The sequence below is a fragment of the Theropithecus gelada genome, chromosome 8 (assembly GCF_003255815.1).
Source record: "Theropithecus gelada isolate Dixy chromosome 8, Tgel_1.0, whole genome shotgun sequence".
Classification (NCBI taxonomy): Eukaryota; Metazoa; Chordata; class Mammalia; order Primates; family Cercopithecidae; genus Theropithecus; species Theropithecus gelada.
In genome coordinates this window covers 126,834,119-126,849,922 of record NC_037676.1, presented here as the reverse complement: position 1 = coordinate 126,849,922, position 15,804 = coordinate 126,834,119, and the positions used below count along the sequence as shown (strand labels likewise).

The window sequence follows — 15,804 nt, the reverse complement described above, 5'->3', positions numbered from 1 at the left end:
GCAAATTGGGAGCTCGTGTTTTTTTATTCTATCAAATGATATTTATTAGACCAGAGCATGCATGCATTCACTTGACAAATAAACATTTACTGAGTGCTTCTTATGTGAGTGAAAGGTGGACCTTATACTCATGTGGCCCTTTGCCAAGCAAGGGAGATGGATGTAGAAATAATAATGAAAGAATTGGCTTGTTCTTGATTCTGTCAGGCTTTAAAATTTCCAGTGCTGGTCAAATAGGGCAGAAATGAGCACTGAATATCAAATGGTTAAAATGCACTACCAGCAAGTCTGGGAACCATGATTGGCTTTATGGCGTTATAAGAGGAAAATCCTATAAATTCTAGCCTTGGGTATAAATGACTCTTATAATTGGTCACTGTATTTCTCCCTCTCTCAACTGGTATTTCATGATTTTCCTTTTCCCTTCCCTCCCTTCTCCCTATTAATTATAGTTTTACTTTCTCAGTAAACGGATTATGACATTGATAGATTTGGTAGTGTGGCTCTTCAATTAAAAAAAATTTTTTTAACATGTTTTCCTTTCATTCCCACCTCCATGATGGCAGCCTTTTGATGCTTTGGTGGATGTTAAGCTTTGATGGCTAACGCTTCCCCTCTCAGCCCCTCATTCACCCAGCTGGCTCTGTCCCCTTAGGTGATTTTGGACTTGAAAGGTTCTGATTACAGCTGGTCGTATCAGACGCCACCCTCTTCCCCCAGCACCACCATGTCCAGAAAGTCCAGCGTCTGCAGGTAAGTGAAGCCGGGGTCTGCTCTTGCTTTCGGGACGGGTCATTCTTCTTTATGCTAATATGAGCAATCGAGCCAGTCCTTATCTCTTAGAATGGCTCATTCTCGAACAGGAAATAGGGGGATGATGAGCTGAAAGAATGGTAATGATTTTGGTCTTGCTCTTTAGTCTCTGGATTAATTTTGGATCAGAAAGAAAACTCCATTAGCCCTTGACTCGTGGATGTAGCTTATTGTCTCTCACTTGTATGTTGTCGTGATTTTCCTATTCTATGAGATCACTTTTGATTTTCCTGTTTAGCAGAGTGAAAACCTTCTAAGGCCTAAAAAATGGTGAACCTGGGTTGATTCTTACACAGGCTGTCCTCACTGTTGCCAGAACAAACGAAGGAAGTCACAATGGCTTATGCCCTCATTTTGCTCCATATTTTTGTTTCAGGGTTTCATAAAGTAAATAGAGTTCTTGCTCTGTCAGTCACTGCTACTACTACCACCACCGCCACTACCAAGGCCACACCTCTATTAGTTAGTACCGTTCCCTACTGGAACAAAATCTGTTGGAATAGTTCCGTCATCTGCAAAACTGTTGTCCAGCAGTTTTCTGTTAGAAGTCACTTGTTCTTGGCTTGCCGAGTAGGAAAATTTATTCTCCTCTTCTTGAAAGATGGAAGCATGATGTACCACTTATCTCTCTTGGTATAGTAGTCCTGTTACTCTTTTCATTTAACTTTCCAAAGCCAAATGAGTTTCCACTTCCTGTGTATTAGCATTGAGAGTAAAGGGCAGGATGGATCTGTTCAGTCTGTCTATGGTGATGTTTTGGTGCATGCTGATGCGTATTTCCTTTCACTGCGGAGCTTGTACACTGTACACTTAGCAGGAAGTTCAGATCTAAGATGCTGCGTCCTGGACATTCTGCCCCCTGAAGATATTGGTTTGTTTCTTATCTTTCATCGACTCTGTGTGTGTGTGTGTGTGTGTGTGTGTGTGTGACCTTTTTGTTGTTGCCAAGAAAAATCTCTCTTGTTAGTGTAAAAGAAAGTTGCATGAGTATTTTTTTCTTCCTTATAATTTTCGTTTGAGTAGAAAACCATGTTGCACTGACATCTGCAGCTCTGAGGCTGCTGGGGTGGAGTTGCTGTGAGCTTTACTGTCGGTTCCCAACTGCCCCCTTCTGGCTGACTGGAGGGGAAATTTCGGCAAAAGTCATGATATTTATTCCTCACTGCAGCGATTTCCTCCAGCATGCTCCCCTATGTCTGTCTGAACATTTGCACCAAGTAATTCTAGTGTATACAGTCACACTGCTCTTGAGTACCTTATTAGCTGCCAGATTTTGCAAACCAGAGTCTCTTGCAGGCTTAGGAGCAGAAACTATGAATTTTCCAATCCCAGCCCTAGTTGTTTACTTCATCCCTGCTGGTGCCTCTACAACTGCCCTTTTTATTTCAGCTCTGTTTGTTTGGACCTTGGGAGTCTGTTTGCTGCTTTTTATGATCTAAGTTACTATACAGAGTGTGGAGCATGGTTTTTAAAAATTATTTTATTTTATTTTATTTTTTTTGGAGATGGGGTCTCGCTCTGTTGTCCAGGCTGGAGTGCAGCGGCACAGTCTCGGCTCACTGCAGCTTCCACCTCCTGGGTTCGAGCGATTCTCCTGCCTTGGCCTCCCAAGTAGCTGAGATTACAGGTGCCTGCCACCACGCCTGGCTAATTCTTATATTTTTATGAGAGGTGTGGTTTCACCATATTGGCCATGCTGGTCTCGAACTTCTGACTTCAGGTGATCCACCCGCCTTGGCCTTTTGAAGTGTTGGGATTACAGGCGTGAGCCACCGCACCCAGCCAGGAGCATGTTTCTTATGAGTGGAGACGGCATGCAGACGGAAATCCAGAGTGGGCGTGTCATTATTTGACATCCTGTTACTGTGCCATTTCAAAAGCAAACAGCTGAGCATTGATTGCTCTTAGTCGCTGAAAGCTGCCTGCCTCTTGCCAAGTGTGTTATTGTGCCAGACCCACAGATATTTTAACAGAGAAACAGCTGGGGTCAGAGTAAATCCATTAATTAAAGCATCACTTTGTTAAAAGGCAAAACACATACACCAACATCGTGAGTTGATTTGCTGATGTTCTTTACAGTGGGCTTGACCAGACTCACCTAGGATGAAATCACCTCAGCAAATCCATCGGCAGTCAGTGCTTGGCTGTGTTGGCCTTAGTCATGTGGACCCAGATGGTGCATCCAAGAATATTCCAGTCACGCTGAAGCCCCAGTGGGCTTTGCTGCAGGCTTATGGTTCCTGCAGGCAGATTAGCCCTGTCCCTTTTCTTGCTACTGACATCAGCTCCTCTCATTTTGGTGGCAGGCGAAGCAGCAGAGTTGGGTGGCACTTGACTTGCCTCCTAAGAACGCCACATGGTTTCCTTCGGAGACCTGAGCCCTGGCAGCTGTATTTCCCCCTGGGTCAGCTGGAAAAACATTTTGTTGACCAGCTTCGTGATTTGGTGTTTTGAAAACATGTCTTGTGGTTTGTGCTGCATCTCCGGGGCAGAGAGCTGATTACATTATGTTGTGCTCCTCCCTCTTCTGCCTCTTGTCTGTTCCCCTCCTTCCTCCTTCCTCTTACCATTGCCCACCTTTCTTTACCTTCCGTGCCCACCCCTCACCCCCACTTGTCCCCCACAGCAGCCTGAACAGTGTCAACAGCAGTGACTCTCGGTCCAGCGGCTCCCACTCGCATTCCCCCAGCTCACATTACCGCTACCGCAGCTCCAACCTGACCCAGCAGGCTCCCGTGAGGCTGTCCAGCGTGTCCTCCCACGACTCAGGATTCATATCCCAGGACGCCTTCCAGTCCAAGTCACCATCCCCCATGCCGCCAGAGGCCCCCAACCAGGTAAGGGTGCCCTTGGCTCCAGGAGCAGCTGTCACACCTGGTGCCCTGACCACCGTCAATGGCTGGAACCAAAGAAGCACCTTGGCTTAGACAAGCCCCTGCCTACTGACTTGAGAAACCTCTGGTTTAATTTCTCATCTTTAGATGTCTTGCTCCCCAAAGGGAGAGATGCTGTAAGTGGGTTTGAAGCCTGTCTCCATGGTGGTAAGGGTTGCATTACCACATCAATCTGGGGAGCTCTCACACGTAAGTAGATGGATTGAAAGAGGTTTGACCACTCTCAGGCGTCCCTGTAAGTGCCCAGCCTGGCATAATTAAATGCTGTAATTAAAGGGCATTGCACAATGGGGACACCTGCTCCCCCACATCTCAGGTTCCCCTTGAATGGCTGAGGTTCTGTGGTTGAATAGTGCTTCTGATACCATTCCTTGGTGCTCTCAGGTTCCCTTTATCAGTCTGTGTTGAGAATGAGAATGAATTATCAGAGCTTCTGCACATAAATTCTGTTGGCACTTAGATTCTAGAAGGGGAGGTGTGGCAGAATCTCTTCATTTCTCCCTGAATGGCTAAGATGCTATGGTTGAATAACGCTTCCAATACCATTCCTTGGCACTCTCAGGTTCCCTGTATCAATCTGTGTTGAGAATGAGAATAAATCGTCAGAGCTTCTGCACATAATTCTGTTGACACTTAAGATTCTGGAAGGGGAGGTGTGGCAGAACCTCTTCAACTACAGCTGGGTTTAATGGTGCTAGGCCCAGCGCAGCCCAGTGGTTCCAGCTGGAGCAGAAAGCAGGAGCTGGCCAGGGTATCCGAACACCCTTCATGTGCGTCATCAATGTATGTGATCCCCTCTCTGTTCTCTCTCCCTTAGTGTCATTGGGTTGGTGTTGGCCTTGAACTTGGCAAATAGCTCTACATACAGAATGCTGGGTGCCCCACAGCCCCACCTGCTGGGAAACCCATGCCAGAGCTCTGCGTTCCTCTCCTCACAGCTCAGCGCTCCCATGAGCATTTTTCAACCATCCTGGGGGACTGTGGCCTCTGTCTGTCTTCCTTGGATACACACTCAATTTTAAACGCACTCAGAGCTAAGAGCCACGGCTGTAGTTTGAGAGTGCTTGAGAGTGCGTGTCCCAGCTGGGGTGCTTGGCTCGCTCTGTAAGGAGTCCCCTCTTCCTCGCTGTGTGCTTCACTAAATCCTATGTGCTGCTCGCAAGCAGAGAGGGCAGAGGGTCTGGAGGAGAGCTGGAATGTGCAGTTCCTCCAGGCTGTTCTAGTGTGCAGCATAATTGTGTGTGTGTTTTTAACTGACTGACAAATTAACATAGTAGTGTGCACTGACACCCCTTTCTGAAAAGGAGAGCCACATGCTGCAGCCTTCCCCTCTAAGACCGTGAGTGTGGATGGGGCTAGAGCAGTGTTTCCTGTGGCATAGAGGGAAGCAGAAGAGGGCATGCTGGGTTTACTTAAATCTGAAAACCCGTGCCCAAGACATGCGTGGCTAGCAACTCTAGGGGAGCTTTTTCTTTTGTTGTGTTATGGTTTTGAGACAGAGTCTCGCTTTGTCACCCCAGGCTGGAGTGCAGTGGTGCAATGTTGGCTCACTGTAACCTCCGCCTCCCGGGTTCAAGCGATTCTCCTGCCTCAGCCTCCCAAGTAGCTGGTATTATAGGCACTTGCCACCACGCCCAGCTAACTTTTGTATTTTTAGTGGAGATGGGCTTTTGCCAGGCTGGCCAGGCTGACCTCAGGTGATCCGCCCACCTCGGCCTCCCAAAGTTCTGGGATTACAGGCGTGAGCCACCACGCCCGGCCACTAGAGTAGTTTTAATGAGCTCAGGGATGCTAAAAAACTTAATAGAGAATTCATATTTTTTAAGAAGGGCATTACGACTGCTTATTATTATAAGGTAAAGGGGAAATTGAAGGTCATTGTACAGATCACATTAGCCAGAGGGTACAATCTCCTGAAGGCAGTAACTTCCCCTTTGTTAGGGAGAAAGGCGGCGCACGTCTAGGAGGCACAGGAGCCCTTCATTTCTCTACTGAGTAACACAGTCTGAGAAGAAAGCCGAGTGATGGAATTGTTCAGAATTCTCTGGTTTACCTCCCTCCACTCTTCAAATTGTGCCTTCACCCATCTGTGCCCAGGAGTGGGGCCTTGTCTTCAATGAGGGTCTCTCCCTAGAGCCATTTACTCTGAGTCAATAGGTTCTTTATAAAAATTAGCAGAAGTCCAAAGAAATCTGAACCTGCAGTCCTGCGGTGGGTTACTGTTGTATTGTTTTGTTTTTGTTTGTTTTTTGAGACAGGGTCTCACTCTGTTGCCCAGGATGAAGTGCAGTGGCGGGATCATAGCTCACTGTAACCTTGAACTCCTGGATTCAGGCAATTCTCCTACCTCAGCCTACCAAGTAGCTGGGACTATATGCATGTGCCACCATGCTTGGCTAATTTTCTTTTTGATTTCAGAATACATGTGCCTTGCATACTGGTGGGGATTTGGCTTCTATTTCCATTTCCCAAATAGTGAACATTGTACCTGAGAGGCAATTTTTCAACCCTCACTCCTTTCCTCTTTTACATTTTTTATTTTTTGTAGAGATGAGGTCTTGCTGTGTTGCCCAGGCTCTTCTCCAACTCCTAGCCTCAAGGCGTCTTCCTGCCTTGGCCTCCCAAAGTGCTAAGATTACAGGCATGAGCCACCACATCTGGCTGTTTTTTATTGATAAAAAATTTGAGGTTTAGAGGGCTTTAAGTTCACAGTTTCTCAACTGAGAAGGGGCACAAATGTAACTTATATCCAAACTTTGCAACTTCAGATCCTGGGCTGCTAACCAGACACTGAGCTCGGAGTGCAGCTGGGATGTCCGTCCACTGTGGAGCCTCTCCCTTGCTTTCAGTCCACTGAGCCCCACAAGTTGTTGAGTGTCTGATTGGCTCCTTGCCCTTACAGGACAGGAAAGCGAAATCTCTGTTCCTTTGTGGGGACCTTTCTTTTGTAGGTGAAAGGGACAGAAATATGATTCTGGCTTCCTTGATGGTGAATGCAGGAGCACTTTCGGATAAATTACAATAGAGAGGAGTCAACTTATTTAAACAAACTGAGGTGAAGCCAGAGATTGCAGTTAACAGTGAAAAAATTTAAAGCAAGTGCCTGGATGGCCACGAAGCAGTGCCCAGGAGACCCAATTTACATGAAAGAGACGATCATTGTCACTCATTCATGATTTTTTGAGCACCAGCCACATGCCAGGTCCAGGACTAGAAGAAACTTGGGTGTAGGTGAGGTCACAGGACCAGTCCCTGCCCCAGCTGAACATCAGGAAGCCAGCGTGGGAGCGCACGCCCTGGCTGACTAGGACTGCGGCAGGGACCTGGGGTTTCATTCAGATCACCATGAAGAAATGGTTTCCCAAATGAGACCTCTCTGGAGATGGTTCATTCCACCCCACAGTGGCCATCCGAAACACTGTGGTGACCCGAGGGCTTCACTGCCCCAAACCCCAAAATCACACTCCAGGATGAGAAACCTAAAAGTATATCTTGATGAGTCTTCATAGCTGGAAACCACCCCTCATGGATCCACAGGCTGCATTTGATGAAGGGAGAGTCCAGGAAATCGAGCCATTCCAGGCAGACATGTAGCAAAAGCCCAAGCCAGGGTCCACCCTCATGCAATAAATAACACCTGTGCACATAAGAGAGGCAACAGGCAGGGCCTCCCTGGGGACCTGGGCCTGTGGCACATGAAGAAACACCCAAGAGAGCACAAAGTTCCAATGCCATGACCAGATATTCCGGTGCCAGCCATGCTTCTGGGTCCCAGCGAAAGACACACAAATCCGTGTCCTTGGGGACCCACGGTCTAGTGATCTAGGGCTGGCCAGGTCGCACGCTTCTTTTCAAGGGCTTGAAAGCCTCTGCATGGATGCAACTTTGGGGGAAAAGTAACCCTAACACTCTGCTTCTCTCATCCTCCCCTCTTCTGTGTATATGTCTGTCTCTTTCTCTCTGTGCGCCCTTCCCCACTCCCATCCCCATTCCTCTCTTTTTATTATATTTTGGTGGCGTGTGGTTCAATTTCTGTTGGTCCTCTCGTGTGGCCCCTCCCCTGCTGCAGAACTCGTCCAGCTCAGCCTCCTCTGAAGCCTCGGAAACCTGCCAGTCAGTGAGCGAGTGCAGCTCCCCCACCTCTGTCAGCTCGGGCTCCACCATGGGTGCCTGGGTGTCCACAGAGAAGGTGACCGCCTGGGTGGCAGCCACACGGCCCCACTCTCCCTGGTCCCCCAGCCTGCTGCTCACACAGCCCTCACAGCCGCGGCAACCTGGAAGCTCAGAATCAACACCAAGAATGGGGCTCCTCTTGGGGACAGAGGGTGGGACAAGGCTGAGGGCATTTTCTAGAATGAGTGCCTGGCTGCTGAACAAGGACCACATGGTCATCCCAAGGGAGAGGAAGGGGTATGGGGAATTTGGAGGTGTGAAGGCTTTCTCTCAGACCAGGTGTTGCGTGCCTATCCATCCTCCTCCCTCCCTTCCCGAGCCACCCACCAGACCGTTGGATGAGCCATGTCACTGTGTCAGAGGCTGTGTGCTTTTCTGCTTTTTAGTTTGCACCCCCACCCCCTGCCCTTGATTGAGAATGTGCTCCTGAGCAATGTGAAGATTTTGGAAACCTAGAATGAACAGATTCATTTGAAGATGCTTTGGAATTTTTAAATTTGCATAATGAAATGAGCAAATCATTATCACCATGAAATGAGGCTTCGTTAGTTACTTAATCAAAAACCATTGAGAAGGCCCCAAATTGAGGGCACTGATCAATTCCCGAACTTCTAAAACGTAGGTCAAACATAGATGCTTATTTGGTGTCAAATTGATGTGCATTCTTTGCACCCCGGCTCTTTTCTCCTGCATCACGGATCATCCGTGAGCAGCGGAGCCCCTGTTTGTTTTACTTATAAATATTCAGGTTTCCCCTCCCTTGAATGTCAATGCCATTTTGTATCTCCGCACTCATCCTGTTATATTAATTTTTTTTCCTTTTCCCCCCTTTTTGTTTGTTTCCAGTTGTCTAACGGGTTTTCTCACTATAGTTTATCAAGTGAGTCCCACGTGGGGCCCACGGGTGCAGGCCTTTTCCCTCATTGCCTGCCTGCCTCCCGCCTGCTCCCTCGGGTCACCTCTGTCCACCTTCCAGACTACGCTCATTATTACACCATTGGGCCCGGCATGTTCCCGTCATCTCAGATCCCTAGCTGGAAGGTTTGTGTCTCTCCCCCTCCTCCTCTCCCCCTGTCATTGCCTCTGTGCTCACCCCTCTTCTGTTCCACCCCCCTCACCCCGACTCTCCCCTTACCCCCTTTCTTTCACACTCTGCCTTCTTCCCCATAATGCCCCTCCCTCAGGAAACTCCCAGTGAGGGAGAACCAGAAAGCAGCCGGCAGCTCTAAGACAGCAATTTCCACAGGTAGCTGGGGCTGAGGGTTTTCCTTCAGGGGACTTTGGTCAACCCCTGATAGATGGCAGCGCAGTGTGCATCGCAGGCAGCGGCAGTCCCAAGTCGAAAGGCCCAGTTTTGCATCAAGTTGAAATCTGTGGGTTGATCCCTCCCAGGGGCCACCTGAGGGTGTCAGCATGATCAGAGCTTCTAGGGGGTCCGGAGCGGGGGACTTTCCTTCTGGCCATGTTTCCCATTTTCCCTGATGAGCTCCCTGCTGGGCTGTGGTAACAGAACCACAACCCAAAGCAGGTTTGGGATGATCATGTTGAACTTAACAGTACATGCAGACTTTAGTTTTAGTCTTGAGTGTTCAAACATGTTTGCTTTAATATAAAGACAAACTTTGAAAATGATCCCCTAGCAAGTCCGATCAATGCTCCTCCAGGAGGATAATGTGCTCTCTTTTGAGAGGAGGACCCTAATTTGAAAAGTAGGCCCCTTGGCTGCCAGCATGTTAAGCCAGTTTTGACTTTAGCCCTCACAGGCTGTGTGGGCCTCTCAAGACTCCTCAGAATCCTTCTACGGCCCCTGGGTGCCTGCCTTTCCTTCTGAGGGCTTGAGAGGGCAGGGAGCCTGCCATGCCCTTTGAGGCCGGTTTCCTGGGAATGGAGGGAGAGGGGCTGATGTTGCTTTAGTGCTCACTGGTGGCCGTTCCCTAACTGGAAGTCATCCGGGCTGTTAAGGAGCGATGGTCCCTTCAGACAGGAGAAGCAGGGTGCGCTGTCCACTGGCGGGTCCCCTTAGCCTACACCAGTCACCCGTTAGGTGGCTGCTGGGTCTCCTGCTGCCGCCTGGTGGGTGAGGGTTTTTAATCTTTGGGCAGAGACGAGGAAAAGGGAGGTACACAGGGGGTTCCCAAAGGGTTTTCCATTCCTTGCCCTTTAGAGCCTGGAGAGGGCAGGCAGAGGGCCTGTGGCTTGTCCCAGCCAGAGGCTCCCCTTTAGGGGCCCAGCTGCCTTCTCTGGGGAGCTGTCTATGGGGTCGCTGCAGCCCTCCAGTGAAGGCAGAGGCCCTGGCTCCTGACCGCACTTGTTCTGCATAGGACTGGGCTAAGCCAGGGCCCTATGACCAGCCTCTGGTGAACACCCTGCAGCGCCGCAAAGAGAAGCGAGAACCAGACCCCAACGGGGGAGGACCCACTACTGCCAGTGGCCCACCTGCAGCCGCCGAGGAGGCTCAGAGACCACGGAGCATGACTGTGTCGGCTGCCACCAGGGTGACGCTCTTGTTCTCGATATTTGGTTGGGGCCACCTCAGCTTGGCTGGGGATCATATTCTGGCCAGCAACTGGGGGGCCGAGGCAGCCTTGCAGCTGGAGGGACCTGGGCTGCATTCCCTGACTTCCTGCCCTACTGCAGAGTCCCTGGGAAGAAGCCTTGTGTGGGAATGAGAGAGGCAGAGCTTTCTAGGGTCAGAGTGGGACCCAAGCAAATCAGTAGCCCCCTGGGCCCATAGGCGTGTGGCGCTTATGGGGGCAGAACAGGAGTGACATTGAGGACCCTCTGAAGCAACCTATGTGTCTCTCTCCTCCAACCTGCAGCCTGGCGAGGAGATGGAGGCTTGTGAGGAGCTGGCCCTGGCCCTGTCTCGGGGCCTGCAGCTGGACACCCAGAGGAGCAGCCGGGACTCGCTTCAGTGCTCCAGCGGCTACAGCACCCAGACAACCACCCCCTGCTGCTCTGAGGACACCATCCCTTCCCAAGGTACGAGGCAGCCTGGGGTACGCACTTAGGCTTTCTGAGCAGCACCAGGTGAGGAGATAGAAAACTGCTGGTCCATTTTAACCACAGCCTCACCACTGGCTGACTAACGGGCGTCAGGATCGTTCTCGTTATCTGGGAATGCTTTGGGGAGCTCATCTGTAGTTGTCAGGTAGCTGCCATGTAAGAAAGGGGTCTGGATTTTCACAGCTTTTTGCGTTTTGCACAATCATACACAAGTCTCCCATTTGAATGGAGACGTGCTGTAGTAAGAATAGCTTCAGGCCAGGCGCAGTGGCTTACACTGTAATCCCAACATTTTGGGACTCTGAGGCAAGCAGATTGCTTGAGCTGCAGAAGTTCGAGACCAGCCTGGGAAACATGGCGAAACCCTTGTCTCTACAGAAAATGCCAAAATTAGCCAGGTGTGGTGGCACACACCTGTGATCCCAGCTACTCTGGAGGCTGAGGTGCAAGGATTGCTTGATCCACGACTGCACCACTGCACTCCAGCCCGGGCAACAAAACGAGACCCTGTCTCAAAGGAATAGCTTCATTTTTGTTTTAGCACTTTGCACTACACACTTTATGGTTATTTTCCCATTTAATCTTTACAGCCACTTATGGGGTAGGTATTTTTATCCCTGTTTTACAGAAGTGGAAATTAAGGTTCAATAACTTGCTCATATTCACACAACCAGTAAGTAGCAGAACTAGAGTTTGAACCTGTGTGTTAAGAGTGTAATGCCCAAGTTCTTAACCTATTCCAGCCAAATCCTCTATCAGACCTGCCTCCCTCATCCTCATGTCCACTGCACACACAAGTCAGGCAAGATGAAAATCTAACAGCTGGAATATCTATGATAATTGACCAAAAGCTATGCCATTCATCATTCAAAACCTCTAAGACAGTGAGTCTTATTGGAGGGTGATTTTCTTTCCCAGGGACATTTGGCAATGACTGCAGACATTTCTGGTTGTCACAGCTGAAGGGGTACTACTGGCACCTAGTGGGCACAGGGCAGGGATACTGCTTAAACATCCTGGAATACACAGCACAGCCCCTCCCCACCATGTCCTCCGTAACAAAGAACTATCTAGCCCAAATGGTCAATAGTACGGCGGTTCAGAATCAGTGCTGTGAGCTGTTTAATCTGTAAGCTCCCGCATCATCCTGAGATTGGTCTTATAAGGAAGGGAGCACGTCACACTGATGGAAACTGTCTTCGTCCCTTGTTGTCAGGGACTCACTGTCAGTAGCTTTGTTCTTTGTCTAGCCCTTGCCTCTCCAGTTAATCATCAGGGAGATGTTATCGCGTAGGCTAGTCTGTTTGAGGTTTGATCTTCATGTTGAATTCTGGACTGGAGAATTTGTCTGCTTTCATCCCCCTTATCCCTCCCAGAGATGCTTGGAGGGAGCTTCGCTGCAGCCTAGCAGCTTTACCTTCTTCCCCATTGACGATATTTGAGTGCCTACCATGTCCAGCACCGTTCTAGGTACTGGGGACACATCAGTGAACAAAGCAAAGATCCCTGCCAGGGAGTTCGTAGTTGGTGAGGCTTTCTGAAGATGGTAGAGAAGCCTGGGGGAAGCTTGGGATGAGACTGTGCGTACCCTGCCTTGCGTGCCTTTTGTCCTCCCAGTGCAGAAGAATCAAAAAGCAAAGCTGCTGTCTTGAATATGTCTAATCAAATCCTATAATCAGTTTCAGATTATGATTATTTCTCTGTAAGTGGTGACCAGGAGGCAGATCAACAGGAGTTCGACAAGTCCTCCACCATTCCAAGAAACAGCGACATCAGCCAGTCCTACCGACGGATGTTCCAAGCCAAGCGTCCAGCCTCAACTGCTGGCCTCCCCACCACCCTGGGACCTGCTATGGTCACTCCAGGGGTTGCAACTATCCGACGGACCCCTTCCACCAAGCCTTCTGTCCGCCGGGGAACCATTGGAGCTGGTCCCATCCCCATCAAGACGCCCGTGATCCCTGTCAAGACCCCAACGGTCCCAGACCTCCCAGGGATGTTGCCAGCCCCTCCAGATGGGCCAGAAGAGCGGGGGGAGCACAGCCCTGAGTCGCCATCTGTGGGTGAGGGCCCCCAAGGTGTCGCCAGCATGCCCTCCTCAACGTGGAGCGGTCAAGCTTCCGTTAACCCTCCACTTCCAGGCCCGAAGCCCAGTATCCCTGAGGAGCACAGACAGGCAATTCCAGAAAGTGAAGCCGAAGACCAGGAACGGGATCCCCCAAGTGCCACTGTCTCCCCAGGCCAGATTCCAGAGAGTGACCCTGCAGACCTGAGCCCAAGGGATACTCCACAAGGAGAAGATATGCTGAACGCCATCCGAAGGGGCGTGAAACTGAAGAAGACCACGACAAATGATCGCTCGGCCCCTCGCTTCTCTTAGGCTCACAAGAAACACGCCAGTGGGCAATGAACTGTTTCATTAATAAAACCTAATTTGTCTTGATCCATTCCAATCTATAATAAAACAAAAGATTTTGTAGGCAACTCGGAATATAGCTCTTTTGAAAGTACTCGACACCTTTAGATAAGAATTAAAACCAACCTATGTAACTGACATAATCTTGATCTTTTAATTTGTAAATATTGACAATTTTCTTTCTGCACATTTTAATCTTAGTTTCCCTTTTGATTTTTCTGAAGGTGCCAAATTCCATTTAACTTTTTTACAAGTCTTTGTAAAATTTTAAATGCATAAGGGTGGGGGTTGGGGCAGGGGAACCACAAAGTAGTTAATTTTAGAAAAGGATTTACTATACTTCACTCTTCTTTTTCTTCCCCCACAAGCTTTTGTAGAGGCATTGTAGTAGTCTAGCTTAGAAGCAAATGCAAGTTATTTTAATGTACAAACTAAATGGCTAAGAGGTAAAATCCTCATTTAAATATACTATGTTCTAGATGAAAAGAGCAGGAGTAACAATTGATGAGCAATATTCAGAGTGAAGTAAATCTGGAAATGGTAGACTGTGTTGGGATTGGGGGGAGGGCCATGGGAGGGGCACACCGTCAACATAGCCGATCCTGTTACATTTAAGAGTAGCCTCGTAGGTTGAATTTCTTCTAGTAGCTTCATGGTAAATGCATCCGAATAAGCCATACTGGATTGCAGTGTTTGTTTCTGTAGGGTGTTTAAGGACTTCCTTTCTCCCACGATTCCTCTGGACTGCACACAGCACCCACCTCCAGCCCCATGCATGCTGCTGCCGCTGGGCAGTCGTAGAAGCCCCCACTTCAGTTTCTCGTTGATTGTACTCACCTTCATGGAATCCAAATACATCCAAAAGGGTAAGGCAGTTTTAAAAAATGTGAAAACATTTAAAAATGATAGCAGGGAATTCTTATAGTAAATGCCTTTTACTTAACTGTGCCCAGCAGGCTGGGTGCGTTAAAAAGCCCAAATATTTTGAAAAAACTCGAACGGATTTGACAAGGGTAGCCAGCTTGGAGTCTAGCAAGCAACTTGCCAATGTGTTTACCAATCTGGGGGCTTGTTTTTCTTTTCTTCTTTCAAATAAATGGCAGTTAACTGGCTTCACAGTAAACATTGAAGAGAGGAGGATTTGGTTATTGTCACTGGGAATCTGACCACTATACTGTCCTTTTTTGTATTCTGGGTAATGTTTTTTGGAAAGGATTTGTCTTTTCTTTTTTAAATGAAAGTTAAATTTGTTATAATGCCCACACCCTAAAACCAACAGAGATTTGTAGATTTAAAGGGATCACATTTGAAGACAATAGTGTTTAAGAAAGCAAGCAAGTCCCTTAGCAGTCAGGTCAGTTAACAGGGCACATTTCTGACCTAACCCTCTCAAGGAAGAGGAGGAGCTTGGTGGGTCTCATACACCCTGCAGATTCCTGTTGGCTCTAACCCTCAATTACCTAATCTTATGCTTTAACACATAACTGCATTGGATGTGAGAGTAACGTGCCGTATGGTCATTGTTCTATATATTAACATTGAACACTGCTGCAATTGCTCAAGGACATTTTATGTTACGGCTTTAAAGCAAAGGCATGATTATTAGAAACTATTTAAGCTTTTTTCTTTGAAAAACAAGCTCCTTTTACAGAATATAAGCAACAGTAGTGCCTGTGGTTTAGCCCACCAATCTTGATGACTAAAAGTAGCTGATGCATTGTGCATATGATGCTTGAGATGGTTTTTGCAAAAGCAGAAATCGCTGCAAGGTAATCACAATAGATAAAAGTGGTATTTTAAACCTTTGAAATAAATGGATGTAACTGTACCTTGGTACAGCTTTTCACTTGTTTAGTTTTTAAACGTTAGTATAATCTGAATAAATAAAATGTTGCCAAATTCAATGTAGAAAGAATGTGACGACACACCTTGGGTAGTTCTGCTTGTGTTTTTGCATATTGTAAAAGCAGTGTCACAGCTAAAAATAAAGAAATCGTTTCTAACGGTAAATTATTGTGGTTTAGTTGCTAGTTTGTACTGAGAGTTGACCTCTCCCTGTGCAGTTTTTTGTTCTAAACTTGTATAAATAACAATTGTGTACTGTGTCTCCCTTCTACATTGTAACAATTGCTTCAGCCTACGTTATAAATAAAGAACCACTAGATTAAAAAAGTCATGTATTTCAAGTCTTGTTACAATTCAGTTTGAGGTCTTAGTCAAATGTTAGAAGATGGACTGGGACTCAAATAAAGCTTACACAGAAAGTGACAAAATATTTTTGTGATGGCTGTAAGATCATTGGTTGCCTGAAACTATTTGAAAACAGTTCTATCTAATGAGGTATCAAGAACTAAAAGCAGCTGTTTTGGGTTGAAAGTTTTAAAAACTGCTTTATCTTTAAAAAACAAGAACAACAAACAAAGCTTCTGAAACATTTAAGGAGTTCTGTTATTCCCTTACCTTTGAGTCCGCAGACAATCCAAGCTACGGTAGCAGAAGCAA

The 15,804-nt window shown here is 47.8% G+C and overlaps 1 protein-coding gene across 13 annotated transcripts in view; it reads left to right on the top strand.

The window, feature by feature from the left end:
• MTSS1 (MTSS1, I-BAR domain containing) overlaps positions 1 to 15,488 on the top strand; it is a 184,218-nt gene extending 168,730 nt beyond the window's left edge. For 2 of the 13 annotated variants that reach the window (XM_025394932.1, XM_025394930.1), the window contains 6 exons: positions 656 to 753; positions 3,443 to 3,650; positions 7,777 to 7,896; positions 10,202 to 10,375; positions 10,700 to 10,862; positions 12,566 to 15,474. In XM_025394932.1, the coding sequence (XP_025250717.1) occupies positions 656 to 753; positions 3,443 to 3,650; positions 7,777 to 7,896; positions 10,202 to 10,375; positions 10,700 to 10,862; positions 12,566 to 13,266 (1,464 nt within the window). In that variant the 3' untranslated portion in view covers positions 13,267 to 15,474. Of the gene's footprint in view, positions 1 to 655; positions 754 to 3,439; positions 3,651 to 7,776; positions 7,897 to 8,726; positions 8,922 to 10,201; positions 10,376 to 10,699; positions 10,863 to 12,565 lie in introns of all 13 variants that reach the window. The other 11 variants (XM_025394935.1, XM_025394933.1, XM_025394924.1 and 8 more) reach the window with 10 other exon arrangements.
• The last annotated feature ends 316 nt before the right edge of the window (positions 15,489 to 15,804 follow it).